At 41.6% G+C, this 15,835-nt stretch overlaps 1 protein-coding gene across 4 annotated transcripts in view; it reads right to left on the reverse strand.

The window, feature by feature from the left end:
- The window catches only part of LOC112225193 (potassium voltage-gated channel subfamily H member 7-like), a 53,487-nt gene that overhangs the window by 11,366 nt on the left and 26,286 nt on the right, over positions 1-15,835 (reverse strand). For 3 of the 4 annotated variants that reach the window (XM_024388911.2, XM_024388912.2, XM_042306919.1), the window contains 3 exons: positions 5,743-6,142; positions 5,405-5,605; positions 4,110-4,364 (listed from right to left, as the gene is read on the reverse strand). In XM_024388911.2, the coding sequence (XP_024244679.1) occupies positions 4,110-4,364; positions 5,405-5,605; positions 5,743-6,142 (856 nt within the window). The remainder of the gene's footprint in view (positions 1-4,109; positions 4,365-5,404; positions 5,606-5,742; positions 6,143-15,835) is intronic. The other variant, XM_042306918.1, reaches the window with a different exon arrangement.

The raw sequence follows: 15,835 nt of genomic DNA on the forward strand, positions 1-15,835 counted from the left end.
TTTGGAGGGGACAGTGTATATACAGTATGCCACCTTACAATTCCCACCAAGTGAGTTGACCCTATTGGCGTGATGTGTAGGGTGTTTACCTGTCATGCCAGCGATGTGGGTGCGCTTCCTTCCTCCACTATGGCTACATTATTTTGATGAGCAACCAGCGATTTTCATGAATTTTGGGGATGACAATTAGGCCACTGTTGCCATTTCAAAATAGGGCTCCAGAATATGACTCCTTTGTTCAATAGATTAATTTGCTTATATCTTTCTTTGTGTACTCACATCACATAGGCTAATTATTTAGGGAAAATTCACCATCTGAGGAAGTGGAAACCCAACTCATTAACTAGATCGCTAAATATAATATGCTCCTCATTAGCTGTGTAATTGATTAATCTAACAGTAAATTGAATGGGTGGCGCAGTAGTCTGTCGCAGCCGGCCGAGACTAGGAGACTCATGGGGCAGCGCACAATTGGCCCAGCGCCGTCCGGGTTAGGGGAGGGTTTGGCCGGCAGAGACATTCTTGTCCCAACGCGCACTAGCGGCTCCTGTGGGGGACCAGGCGCGCTGACAATGCACGCTGACATGGTCGCCAGGTGTACGGTGTTTCCTCCAACACGTTGGTGCGGCTGGATTCCGGGCTAAGCGGACATTGTGTCAAGAAGCAGTGCGGCTTGGCTGGGCTGGGTTGTGTTTCGGAGGACGCACGGCTCTCAACCTTCGCCTCTCCCGAGTCCATAAGGGAGTTGCAGCGATGGGACAAGAGTGTAACTACCAATTAGATACCACGAAATTTGGGAGAAAAAGGGGTAAAAAAATAAATAAAAATAAAAAAAGGTAACTTTATTTTAAAAATTAAGATTTTAGGGGGTAGATCAGCTTTAATATTGCAGATAGATTGTAGCTTCCATCAATGTAATTGTCTGCATCACGTCCAATCCCCATGTATTTTTTGCTTATATATATATATATATATATATATATATATATATATATATACAGTGCCTTGCGAAAGTATTCGGCCCCCTTGAACTTTGCGACCTTTTGCCACATTTCAGGCTTCAAGCATAAAGATATAAAACTGTTCTGTATTTTTTTGTGAAGAATCAACAACAAGTGGGACACAATCATGAAGTGGAACGACATTTATTGGATATTTCAAACTTTTTTAACAAATCAAAAACTGAAAAATTGGGCGTGCAAAATTATTCAGCCCCCTTAAGTTAATACTTTGTAGCGTCACCTTTTGCTGCGATTACAGCTGTAAGTCGCTTGGGGTATGTCTCTATCAATTTTGCACATCGAGAGACTGAATTTTTTTCCCATTCCTCCTTGCAAAACAGCTCGGGCTCATTGAGGTTGGATGGAGAGCATTTGTGAACAGCAGTTTTCAGTTCTTTCCACAGATTCTTGATTGGATTCAGGTCTGGACTTTGACTTGGCCATTCTAACACCTGGATATGTTTATTTTTGAACCATTCCATTGTAGATTTTGCTTTATGTTTTGGATCATTGTCTTGTTGGAAGACAAATCTCCGTCCCAGTCTCAGGTCTTTTGCAGACTCCATCAGGTTTTCTTCCAGAATGGTCCTGTATTTGGCTCCATCCATCTTCCCATCAATTTTAACCATCTTCCCTGTCCCTGCTGAAGAAAAGCAGGCCTAAACCATGATGCTGCCACCACCATGTTTGACAGTGGGGATGATGTGTTCAGGGTGATGAGCTGTGTTGCTTTTACGCCAAACATAACGTTTTGCATTGTTGCCAAAAAGTTCGATTTTGGTTTCATCTGACCAGAGCACCTTCTTCCACATGTTTGGTGTGTCTCCCAGGTGGCTTGTGGCAAACTTTAAACAACACTTTTTATGGATATCTTTAAGAAATGGCTTTCTTCTTGCCACTCTTCCATAAAGGCCAGATTTGGGCAATATACGACTGATTGTTGTCCTATGGACAGAGTCTCCCACCTCAGCTGTAGATCTCTGCAGTTCATCCAGAGTGATCATGGGCCTCTTGGCTGCATCTCTGATCAGTCTTCTCCTTGTATGAGCTGAAAGTTTAGAGGGACGGCCAGGTCTTGGTAGATTTGCAGTGGTCTGATACTCCTTCCATTTCAATATTATCACTTGCACAGTGCTCCTTGGGATGTTTAAAGCTTGGGAAATCTTTTTGTATCCAAATCCGGCTTTAAACTTCTTCACAACAGTATCTCAGACCTGCCTGGTGTGTTTCTTATTCTTCATGATGCTCTCTGCGCTTTTAACGGACCTCTGAGACTATCACAGTGCAGGTGCATTTATACGGAGACTTGATTACACACAGGTGGATTGTATTTATCATCATTAGTCATTTAGGTCAACATTGGATCATTCAGAGATCCTCACTGAACTTCTGGAGAGAGTTTGCTGCACTGAAAGTAAAGGGGCTGAATAATTTTGCACGCCCAATTTTTCAGTTTTTGATTTGTTAAAAAAGTTTGAAATATCCAATAAATGTCGTTCCACTTCATGATTGTGTCCCACTTGTTGTTGATTCTTCACAAAAAATACAGTTTTATATCTTTATGTTTGAAGCCTGAAATGTGGCAAAAGGTCGCAAAGTTCAAGGGGGCCGAAGGCACTGTATACACACGCACACACACAAGGCACTGTACACACACACACACACACACACACACACACACACACACACACACACACACACACACACACACACACACACACACACACTACCATTCAAAACTACCATTTGGGGTCTCTTAGAAATGTCCTTGTTTTTGAAAGAAAAGCACATTTTTGGTCCATTAAAATAACATCAAATTGATCAGAAATACAGTGTAGACATTGTTAATGTTGTAAATGACTATTGTAGCTGGAAACGGCTGATTTTTAATGGAATATCTACATAGGCATACAGAGGCCCATTATCAGCAACCATCACTCCTGTGTTCCAATGGCACGTTGTGTTAGCTAATCCAAGTTGATCATTTCAAAAAACAAATTGATCATTAGAAAATCATTTTGCAATTATGTTAGCACAGCTGAAAACTGTTGTCCTGATTGAAGAAGCAATAAAACGCCTCACAAGTCCTCAGCTGGCAGCTTCATTAAATAGTATCCGCAAAACACCAGTCTCAACGTCAACAGAAAAGACGCGACTCTGGGATGCTGGCCTTCTAGGAAGTGTTGCAAAGAAAAAGCCATATCTCAGACTGCTCAGTTGGGCCTCCCACTCCTCTTTCTGTTCTGGTGAGAGCCAGTTTGCGCTGTTCTGTGAAGGGAGTAGTACACAGCTGGATTCATTGTGATACAGTGAATTATAAGTGAAATAATCTGTCTGTAAACAATTATCGGAAAAATTACTTGTGTCATGTACAAAGTAGATGTCCTAACTTACTTGCCAAAACTATAGTTTGTTAACAAGAAATTGTGGATATGGTTGAAAAACGAGTTTTAATGACTCCAACCTAAGTGTCTGTAAACTTCCGACTTCAACTATATATATAAAACATTCTATTGGTTGGAAGAGTTTTGTATAATAATTGAAATTGAAAAATGCTAAGTTTTGAATCCGCCGTTGTCTTGCATAACAGTTCATAAACAACGTGCCATAGAATCAGTACATCAAAAATATATTTTGCCATCTAAATGGCACAGCTTTCAATTTGTTGATCCTTAAATGAAACGGCTTTGTTTAAAATGTTTTTTATTTTATTTAAGCCTTTATTTAACTAGGTAAGTCAGTTCAGAACAAATTCTTATTTACAATGACGGCCTACACCAGCCAAACCTGGACGACGCTGGACCAATTGTGCGCCGCCCTACGGGACTCCCAATCACAGCCGGTTGTGATACAGAAAGCTGAGGTCCTCCTCACTTCAACGGTTAAAAATCCAAAAAAACAGAACATTTTGAGTGAGCAGATAGAATTTGCAGCTCGTACCAATGCAACCAATTAAGAATTGTACTCTCACAGTCAAGTCAAAGGGTCGCAAAATGCCACTAAATGGTCGCAGTCTGGAGCCCTGCCTAATAATAGCATATCATTTCATTTCTCCTGACCACATGACCAGGAAAAAAACACCAGTTTCTATAGTTCACATGCATTTACCCAGAATGGCTACCACAATGTCATCTTTCAGGATCTCTATGGAGCCCCGAGACAGGAAGTAAAGTGCGGTGAGGACGTCTCCGCTGTGGACCAGGGTGTCCCCTGGGGGGGCGTGGGTGGTCTGGAAGCGCATGGCCAGGGCTCTCAGGCAGCCCTTGGTGGCTCCGTGGAAGGCCTTACAGCTCTCCAACAGAGCCTGGTTGAGGTGGAGGCAGATATCTGCCTGCAGACACTCAGGGAAGCCTTTTAACACCTAGAGTATTTGTAGAAAAATTAAACAATTATAGAACGCAACCACCACGGGTTCACCTCAGGAGTAAGGAAACAGTGTTTCACATGTACAGTATGTTGTCATTGTTATTATCACCCTTCTCAAATGGTTAGTATTTCAATATGTTTTTATCTCCTGGAATTTAAAATAGGCTACCGGTTGTGACAAAAACAATAACAGAGTATACTTACCTCTTCAATACATGCAAATTATTCTGGGCTAAACTATTCCCCTGTTCCCCCACAACAGTGTTTCAGTGATGCAAATGCAAATACTATAAAACACAGGCAGTTGGGACCTTTTTCACAATGAAAGATGCAGTAAGTTGTCCGAAGTTTCTCTACAGTATGCTGTACTTGAAAAGGAAAAAGCATTACTGTATCCTTCAAGCAAGCTCATGCATCCACATGCAGACTTTTTAGTATTATTATTATTCTTTTTTTGTCTGTATATCGTTGTGTTTGTGTGACTGTCCTTGTCTATCAGTGTTTTGTTTACTTGTCATGTTTGGTGTTTTTTATAGACCCCAGGATGAGTAGCTGTTGCTTCTGTAAAAGCTAATGGGGACACAAATAAGGCCAATCTGTGACATATGCCCTTGGCCTCAGCTCAAAGCACTCGGGTAATTGTAATCTGGCATGCATGTGGAAGCTCAGCGTTGGGCTGTTGCTACACAGGAGATGGTATGGAAACTCAAACACCTCACTCAAAAACTGAATAGAAAAGTGATGATGATGGATTATGGTGTTGATGGTTGTCTACTGTCTACACATGGGCAAGTATGATATATTTTGCGAGATTTAAAAGCCAAACAAAAATGTAAAGCAATTAAGCTCAACATGGAAATGGTTACAATTCATACTTTCACTTATGTACCTCCTGCTCTTACCAGTGTAGATGTTATTCCATTTGAAAAGCAGAAATGAAAAAAAGTTGTTTTTTAAAAACATTTTGCATGAGGATCACATTGCAAGAAAGAGGATTGAACTATGTCGGTATGATTGAATTGAGGTTTTTCTGTTTACCGTGTTCATGTCGATGCCATTCGTGTAGGTCCAGGAGTGTTGGAAATACTCCTCCAGCCGCTGCTTTAGCGGGTTGGGGATCTGGTGGAAGCGGATAAACTCTCGAACCCGGAGCATCTGGGTGTGGTACCTGGCCGTGCCCGAGTACAGCCGCTGGATGATAGCTGACACGTTACCGAAGATGCTGGCATACATGAGGGCTGCACAACACACAGACAAAAGTCAAAAGTCACCAGTCCTTTGTGCTATCTATAAGCACAATGAATCTTGTGAATGTTAGTTCATTCTAAACATTCCGAGCAGCTAAGTAAAAGGAAATAGGAAGTATCAGACTCACAGCCGATCAGCATGACACAGATAGAGAAGATCTTTTCTGAGTTGGTATTTGGGGAGACATTCCCAAAGCCCACGCTGGTTAGACTGCTGAAAGTGAAGTAAAGTGCTGTGACGTATTTGTCCTTGATGGAGGGCCCAGAGTTAGGGTCACTGAAGTTATACCTCTTGCCAATGGATACCCCAAGATTGTCGAGCCAACCAATGTTGTGCTCCAGGTAAGGCTTCTCCACATTGCCAATGGCGTACCATATGCAAGCTAGCCAGTGAGCGATGAGTGCAAAGATGCACATGAGTAGGATAAGTACAGCCGCTCCGTACTCAGAGTAACGGTCCAGTTTCCGGGCAACACGCACCAATCGCAGAAGTCGGGCTGTCTTCAATAGGCCAATCAGAGTGGTGGTCTAAAGAGACAAGAGATGGTGCATAATTAGCAAGGTCTCCAGTAAATAAGAGTGACATGATCAGATGTTGTGAAACATGTTCCTTGCCAAATATGAATAATACATTTTATGCAAAGTTGGTAGTGATTTACTGTATTTGATATCACAAAGGTGCATTGGAAATATATTTCAGCGCTCAGCCGTTACCAACAGATGTTTGACCAAAAAAGAGTCAACGTCACTTCATCAACATTAGTAGTGAGTTCTCTCTAGACTCCTCTCAACAGTACAATTAAAAGATTCTTAATCTTGCCGACTTTCTATGTAATGGCTCTGGTCAATGTCGTACTAACACGGAACTGTGAAACAAAGAGCACGCAGATAAAATCTGCTATATTGATGTCTGGGCAGGAGGAAAGTAACACAATGAACGAGTCCCAGGGAGGTGGCTGCTCGCTCTGTCTCATCAACAATGGCTCTAGCAACATTTTACAATTGTCACCTCCAAGGAGATCATTTATTTACCTGACAATTATAATATGGCCCTGGAAAGTGAGGCTAGTAGCTGCGTTTGGTTATTTTCAGAGGCTCTTTAACGGATAAAACTGACAGTGATTCTTATGTACAGTACCAGTCAAAAGGGTGGACACACTTACTCATTCAAGGGTTTTTATTTTTACTATTTTCTACATTGTATAATAATAGTGAAAACATAAACTATTAAATAACACAATATACAGTTGAAGTCGGAAGTTTAAATACTCGGCCTTGTCTCAGGAGTCATTAAAACTTGTTTTTCAACCACTCCACACATTTCTTGTTAACAAACTATAGTTTTGGCAAGTCAGTTAGGACATCTACTTTGTGCATGACACAAGTAAATTTTCCAACAATTGTTTAGAGACAGATTATTTCACTTATAATTCACTGTATCACAATTCCAGTGGGTCAGAAGTTTACATACACTAAGTTGACTGTGCCTTTAAACAGCTTGGAATATTCCAGAAAATGATGTCATGGCTTTAGAAGCTTCTGATAGGCTAATTGACATCATTTGAGTCAATTGGAGGTGTACCTGTGGATGTATTTCATGGCCTACCTTCAAACTCAGTGCTTATTGGCTTGACATCATGGGAAAATCAAAAGAAATCAGCCAAAACCTCAGATTTTTTTTGAGACCTCCATAAGTCTGGTAAGCCTTGGGAGCAATTTCCAAACGCCTGAATGTGCCACGTTTATGCCACGTTTACAGTACACAAGTATGAACACCATGGGACCACACAGCAATCATACCGCTCAGGAAGGAGATGCATTCTGTCTCCTAGAGATGAACCAACTTTGGTGCGAAAAGTGCAAATCAATCCGAGAACAACAGCAAAGGACCTTGTGAAGATGCTGGAGGAAAGAGGTACAAAATAATCTATATCCACAGTAAAACGAGGCCTATATCAACATAGCTTGAAAGGCCGCTCAGCAAGAAAGAAGCCATTGCTCCAAAACCGCCATAAAAAGCCAGACTATGGTTTTCAACTGCACATGGGAACAAAGATCGTACTTTTTGGAGAAATGTCCTCTGGTCTGATGAAACAAAAATAGAACTGTTGGGCCATAATGACCATCGTTATGCTTGGAAGTAAATGGGGGAGGCCTGCAAGTCGAAGAATACCATCCCAACCGTGAAGCACGGGGGTGGCAGCATCATGTTTTGGGGGTGCTTTGCTACAGGAGGGACTGGTGCACTTCTCAAAATTGATGGCATCATGAGGCAGGAAAATGATGTGGATATATTAAAAAGCAACATTTCAAGACATCAGTTAAAGCTTGGTCGCAAATGGACAATGACCCCAAGCATACTACCAAACTTTGTGGCAAAATGGTTTAAGGATAACAAAGTCAAGGTATTGCAGTGGCCATCACAAACCCTGACCTCAATCCTATAGAAGATTTGTGGGCAGAACTGAAAAAGCTTGTGTGAGCAAGGAGGCCTACAAACTTGACTCAGTTACACCAGCTCTGTCAGGAGGAATGGGCCAAAATTCAAATCAAATCAAAATCAAATCAAATTTTATTTGTCACATACACATGGTTAGCAGATGTTAATGCGAGTGTAGCGAAATGCTTGTGCTTCTAGTTCCGACAATGCAGTAATAACGAGCAAGTAATCTAACTAACAATTCCAAAAAAAACTACTGTCATACACAGTGTAAGGGGATAAAGAATATGTACATAAGGATATATGAATGAGTGATGGTACAGAGCAGCATAGGCAAGATACAGTAGATGATATCGAGTACAGTATATACATATGAGATAAGTATGTAAACCAAGTGGCATAGTTAAAGTGGCTAGTGATACATGTATTACATAAGGATGCAGTCGATGATATAGAGTACAGTATCAACGTATGCATATGAGATGAACAATGTAGGGTAAGTAACATTATATAAGGTAGCATTGTTTAAAGTGGCTAGTGATATATTTACATCATTTCCCATCGATTCCCATGATTAAAGTGGCTGGAGTAGAGTCAGTGTCATTGACAGTGTGTTGGCAGTAGCCACTCAATGTTAGTGGTGGCTGTTTAACAGTCTGATGGCCTTGAGATAGAAGCTGTTTTTCAGTCTCTCGGTCCCAGCTTTGATGCACCTGTACTGACCTCGCCTTCTGGATGGCAGCGGGGTGAACAGGCAGTGGCTCGGGTGGTTGATGTCCTTGATGATCTTTATGGCCTTCCTGTAGCATCGGGTGGTGTAGGTGTCCTGGAGGGCAGGTAGTTTGCCCCGGTGATGCGTTGTGCAGACCTCACTACCCTCTGAGAGCCTTACGGTTGAGGGCGGTGCAGTTGCCATACCAGGCGGTGATACAGCCCGCCAGGATGCTCTCGATTGTGCATCTGTAGAAGTTTGTGAGTGCTTTTGGTGACAAGCCGAATTTCTTCAGCCTCCTGAGGTTGAAGAGGCGCTGCTGCGCCTTCCTCACGATGCTGTCTGTGTGAGTGGACCAATTCAGTTTGTCTGTGATGTGTATGCCGAGGAACTTAAAACTTGCTACCCTCTCCACTACTGTTCCATCGATGTGGATGGGGGTGTTCCCTCTGCTGTTTCCTGAAGTCCACAATCATCTCCTTAGTTTTGTTGACGTTGAGTGTGAGGTTATTTTCCTGACACCACACTCCGAGGGCCCTCACCTCCTCCCTGTAGGCCGTCTCGTCGTTGTTGGTAATCAAGCCTACCACTGTTGTGTCGTCCGCAAACTTGATGATTGAGTTGAGGCGTGCATGGCCACGCAGTCGTGGGTGAACAGGGAGTACAGGAGAGGGCTCAGAACGCACCCTTGTGGGGCCCCAGTGTTGAGGATCAGCGGGGAGGAGATGTTGTTGCCTACCCTCACCACCTGGGGGCGGCCCGTCAGGAAGTCCAGTACCCAGTTGCACAGGGCGGGGTCGAGACCCAGGGTCTCGAGCTTGATGACGAGCTTGGAGGGTACTATGGTGTTGAATGCCGAGCTGTAGTCGATGAACAGCATTCTCACATAGGTATTCCTCTTGTCCATCAGATGGGTCCAGATGGGTTAGGGCAGTGTGCAGTGTGGTTGAGATTGCATCGTCTGTGGACCTATTTGGGTGGTAAGCAAATTATGTGGGAAGCTTGTAGAAGGCTACCCAAAATGTTTGACCCAAGTTAAATAATTTAAAGGCAATGCTACCAAATACTAATTGAGTGTATGTAAACTTCTGACCCACTGGGAATGTGATGAAAGAAAGAAAAGCTGAAATAAATAATTCTCTCTACTATTATTCTGACATTTCACATTCTTAAAATAAAGTGGTGATCCGGGTTGGTGCCCCCCCTTGGGTTGTGCCGTGGCGGAGATCTTTGTGGTCTATACTCGGCCTTGTCTCAGGATGGTAAGTTGGTGGTTGAAGATATCCCTCTAGTGGTGTGGGGGCTGTGCTTTGGCAAAGTGGGTGGGGTTATATCCTGCCTGTTTGGCCCTGTCCGGGGGTATCGTCGGACAGGACCACAGTGTCTCCCGACCCCTCCTGTCGCAGCCTCCAGTATTTATGCTGCAGTAGTTTATGTCGGGGGGCTAGGGTCAGTCTGTTATATCTGGAATATTTCTCCTGTCTTATCTGGTGTCCTGTGTGAATTTAAGTATGCTCTCTCTAATTCTTTCTTTCTTTCTCGGAGGACCTGAGCCCTAGGACCATGCCTCAGTACTACCTGGCCTGATGACTCCTTGCTGTCCTCAGTCCACCTGGCCGTGCTGCTGCTCCAGTTTCAACTGTTCTGCCTGTGGCTATGGAACACTGACCTGTTCACCGGATGTGCTACCTGTCCCAGACCTGCTGTTTTCAACTCTGTAGAGACAGCAGGAGCAGTAGAGATACTCTGAATAATCGGCTATGAAAAGCCAACTGACATTTACTCCAGAGGTGCTGACCTGTTGCACCCTCGACAACCACTGTGATTATTATTATTTGACCCTGCTGGTCATCTATGAACATTTGTACATCTTGGCCATGTTCTGTCATAATCTCCATCCGGGCACAGCCAGAAGAGGACTGGCCACCCCTCATAGCGTGGTTCCTCTCTAGGTTTCTACCTAGTTTCTGGCCTTTCTAGGGAGTTTTTTTCTAGACACCTACACCTGCATTGTTGCTGTTTGGTGTTTTAGGCTGGGTTTCTGTATAGCACTTTGACATCAGCTGATGTAAGAAGGGAGTTATAAATACATTTTATTGATTGATTGATCCTAACTGACCTAAGACAGGGATTTTTACTAGGATTAAATGTCAGGAATTATGAAAAACTGAGTTTAAATATATTTGGCTAAGGTGTATGTAAACTTCCGACTTCAACTGTATAGAACCATGTAGAAACCAAAAAAGTGCTAAAAAAATCCAAATATATTTGAGATTCTTCTAAGTATGCCTTTGCCTTGATGACAGCTTTGCACACTCTTGGCATTCTCTCAACCAGCTTCATGAGGTAGTCACCTGTAATGCATTTCAATTAACAGGTATGCCTTGTTAAACGTTCGTTTGTGGAATTCTTCTCTTCTTAATGCGTTTGAGCCAATCAGTTGTGTTGTGACAAGGTATGGGTGTTATACAGAAGTCCATAATATTTTCAGAACAGCTCAAATAAGCAAAGAGAAACGACATTCCCATCATTACTTTAAGACATGAAGGTCAGTCAATCTGGAAAATTTCAAGAACTTTGAACATTTCTTCAAGTGCTGTCGCAAAAACCATCAAGCGCTATGATGAAACTGCCTCTCATGAGGACTGCCACGGGAAAGGAAGACCCAGACTTTCCTCTAGAGTTACCAGCCTCAGAAATTGCAGCCCAAATAAATGCTTCACAGAGTTCAAGTAACAGACATCTCAACATCAACTGTCCAGAGGAGACAATGTGAATTAGGCCTTCTTGGTCGATTTGCTGCAAAGAAACCATTACTAAAGGATACCAATAATAAGAAGAGATTTTCTTGGGCCAAGATATATGAGCAATGGACATTAGACCAAAGGAAACCTGTTCTTTGGTCTAATGAGTCCAAATTCAAGATTTTTGGTTCCAACCACTGTGTCTTTGCTAGAAGCAGAGTAGGTGAACGGATGATCTCCGCATGTGTGGTTCCCACCGTGACGCATAGAGGAGGAGGTGTGATGGTGCTTTTCTGGTGACACTGTCTGTGATTTATTTAGAATTCAAGGCACACTTAACCAGCATGGCTACCACAGCATTCTGCAGTGATACGCCATCCTATCTGGTTTGCACTTAATGTGACTATCATTTGTTTTTCAACAGGACAATGACCCAACATATCTCCAGGCTGTGTAAGGGCAATTTGACCAAGAAGGAGAGTGATGGAGTGCTGCATCAGATGACCTGGCCTCCACAATCACCTGACCTCAACCCAATTGAGATGGTTAGGGATGAGTTGAAACACAGAGTGATGGAAAGGCAGCCAACAAGTGCTCAACATATGCAGGAACTCTTTCAAGACTGTTGGAAAAGCATTCCAGGTGAAGCTGGTTGAGAGAATGCCAAGAGTGTGCAAAGCTGTCATCAAGGTAAAGGGTGGCTACTTTGAAGAATGTAAAATAGAATTAATACATTTATGGTTACTACATGATTCCATATGTGTTATTTCATAGTTTTGATGTCTTCACTATTATTCTATGATGTAGAAAATAGTCTAAATAAATAAAAACCCTTGAATAAGTAGGTGTGTCCAAGTGTTTGACTAGTGCTCTATGTGTGGCTGAGCCCGTGGTGTGGCTGAGGGAGTATGTTTGCTGAATGGCCTTAGATTTCAGAGTTGAAGCTGCAGTGAGACATGGCTACAGGGCAATATGTGAAACAGGTACAATTGAAAACATTGATAATTTCCTTCAATTCTATGCATTTTGCCATGTTCTTTTGCTGAAACTTAATACCAAAATGTTTTTGGAATTTTCAGTTCCACTCACTGTCTAGCTGATTATATTATTTAAAATGATATTGGTCCATTATCGTTTCTACAGACTATACATCTGTTTTTTACACTGAAAGCTTTTTGGCCGCTAGACTAACTTACCAATCTACATTTTATTTATCTGACATGGGCTAATTTCATGGCTATCAATTACTGACATAAAGAGGAAAAACTGCTGATGCACTTGCAACAAGTTCTTTTGGGGGAGGGGGGGGCATCCCGATCTAGCTCCACATAGGGCTTATATAATCAACGTGGTCTGAGGTAACGTTAACTAGCACTAGGGGGTAAGGTTAGGTTTAAGGTTAAGGAGTTAGGTTAAAGGGTTAAAGTTAGGGTTAGGGGGAAGGGTTAGGAGGAAAAGATAGCTAACATGCTAAGTAGTTGCAAAGTAGCTATTTAAGTAGTAAGTAGCAGAGTTGAACATTTGTTTTCAAATGCTAAAGTTGTCTGTGATGAGATTCAAACGTGCAACCTTTGGTTTGCTATAGACCCATCCATCCACCCTCCTTTTGCCTTAAGTAAACCTTCTATCTTATGTAACCACATAACATATAATATTAATTTGAGTGTCCTGGATTTAAGTTGACTATGTTACGTCTAATCTACAAGACCACTCTGATGTAATAGCACAACAAGTCCTTTACCAACATAAAATAGACTCCATAATAACATGCCCTCTAAAGCCCAATTGTAATAACTCGTCAAGGAGTGCAAGTCAGGCCAAAACACACAATGCAACATGCAACAATATCAAAGATTTGACTGAGTTACAGTTCATATGAGGAAATCAGTAAATTCAAATAAATGAATTAGGCCCTAGTATATAGATTTCACATGACTGGGCAGGGGCGCAGCCATGGGTGGGCCTGGGAGGGCATCGGCCCACCCACTGGGGAGCCAGGCCCAGCCAATCAGAATGTTTTCCCCACAAAAGGGCTTTATTACAGAGATAAATACTCCACAGATTCATCAGCTTTCTGGGTGGCTGGTCTCTGACGATCCCGCAGGTGAAGAAGCTGGATTGTGGAGGTCCTGGGCTGTGTTTAAACGTGGTCTGCGGTTGTGAAGCCAGTTGGACGTACTGCCAAATTCTCTAAAGGGACATTATCTTTAATAAATTAGCAAAACATTCTAAAAACCTGTTTTAACTTTGTCATTATGGGGTATTGCGTGTAGATGTATTTATTTAACAGATTTTAGAACAAGGCTGTAACGTAACAAAATGTGGAATTAGTGAAGGGCTCTGAATACTTTCCAAATGCACGGTGTGTGGATATATATACACTACCGTTCAAAAGTTTGGGGTCACTTAGAAATGTCCTTGTTTTTTAATGTAAAGCTTTTTTTTGTCCATTAAAATAACATCAAATTGATCAGAAATACAGTGTAGACATTGTTAATGTTGTAAATGACTATTGTAGCTGGAAACGGCAGATTTTTTAATGGAATATCTACATAAGCGTACAGAGGCCCATTATCAAAAACCATCCCTCTGTGTTCCAATCGAACATTGTGTTAGCTAATCCAAGTTTATAATTTTAAAAGGCTAATTGATCATTAGAAACCCCTTTTGCAATTATGTTACAGTAGCACAGCTGAAAACTTTTGTCCTGATTAAAGAAGCAATAAAACTGGCCTTCTTTAGACTAGTTGAGTATCTGGAGCATCAGAATTTGTGGGTTTGATTACAGGCTCAAAATGGCCAGAAACAAAGAACTTTCTTCAGAAACACATCAGTCTATTCTTGTTCTGAGAAATGAAGGCTATTCCATGTGAGAAATGGCCAAGAAACTGAAGATCTGGTACAACGCTGTGTACTACTCCCTTCACAGAACAGCGCAAACTGGCTTTAACCAGAATAGAAAGAGAAATGGGAGGCCTCGGTGCACAACAAAGCAAGAGGACAAGTACATTATAGTGTCTAGTTTGAGAAACAGACGCCTCATAAGATCTCAACTATCAGCTTCATTAAATAGTACCCACAAAACACCAGTCTCAACGTCAAACAATGAAGAGGCGACTCCGGGAGGAGAGTTCCTCTGTCCAGTGCCTGTGTTATTTTGCCGATCTTAATCTTTTCTTTTTATTGGCCAGTCTGAGATATTACTTTTTCTTGCAATTCTGCCTAGAATGCCAGCATCCCGGAGTCGCCTCTTCACTGTTGACATTGAGACTGGTGTTTTGCGGGTACTAGTTTTTAGAGATATCTGTACTTTACTTTACTATTTATATGTTTGAGTACTTTTACTTTTACTACATTCCAAAAGAAAATCTTGTACTTTTTACTCCATACATTTCCCCTGACAACCCAAAGTACTCGTTACATTTTGAATGCTTAGCAGAACAGACAAATTGTGAAATTCACGCACTTCATCAAGAGAACATGTAGTCATCCCTTCTGCTTATGTTCTGGCGGACTCACTAAACACAAATGCACCTTTTGTAAATGATGTCTGAGTGTTGGAGTGTGCCCCTGGCTTTCCATACATTTTTGAAACAAGAAAATGTTGCTGTCTGCTTTGCTCAATATAAGACATATGAAATTATTTATACTTTTACTCTTATAGTTAAGTATATTTTAGCAATTACATTTACTTAAAGTATATTTAAAACCAAATACTTTCACTCAAGTAGTATTTTACTGGGTGACTTTCACTTTTACTTGAGTAACTTTCTATTAAAAGGTATCTATACTTTTACTCAAGTATGACAATTGGATACGTTTTCCACCACTGCATATTGACATGGTATAAGTTATGGCAAAATGTGTATAAAAGCAGGAAATTAGCTTTAAATTGCAAAAATAATATCCACCTCATGCCAAAATGGATAGAATTATCTGTAAGACTGCAACTTTTTTTTCTCTGCCCCATGGCAAAATGAATAGAATTGCATTATATTTGTTATAAAATTGTTACATTTACTCTACGCCCGATGACAAAATGTGTAGAATAGTATTGTCACAATGGGATGCTGGACTACTGTGTCTCAGCTGTGGACTATGATTTACGCTTAAGCAGCTAAAGCATGAGAGAGACCTTAAACACAACGCGGGAGCCTGCTGGCTTGGTTATGACACTCCCTGATCATTCTGTTAGACACCAACTGTGCTTCGAAAGGGCAAAGATGTGAATCCATTAACACTTGCAGGTTGTGATAAAATAGCTCAATAAAGCAAACTGATAAAAATGGTCACCAATTACCCCTAAACACCTGTTTCATAGGCAT

Source organism: Oncorhynchus tshawytscha, linkage group LG26 (assembly GCF_018296145.1).
Source record: "Oncorhynchus tshawytscha isolate Ot180627B linkage group LG26, Otsh_v2.0, whole genome shotgun sequence".
In the NCBI taxonomy this organism is placed as follows: domain Eukaryota; kingdom Metazoa; phylum Chordata; class Actinopteri; order Salmoniformes; family Salmonidae; genus Oncorhynchus; species Oncorhynchus tshawytscha.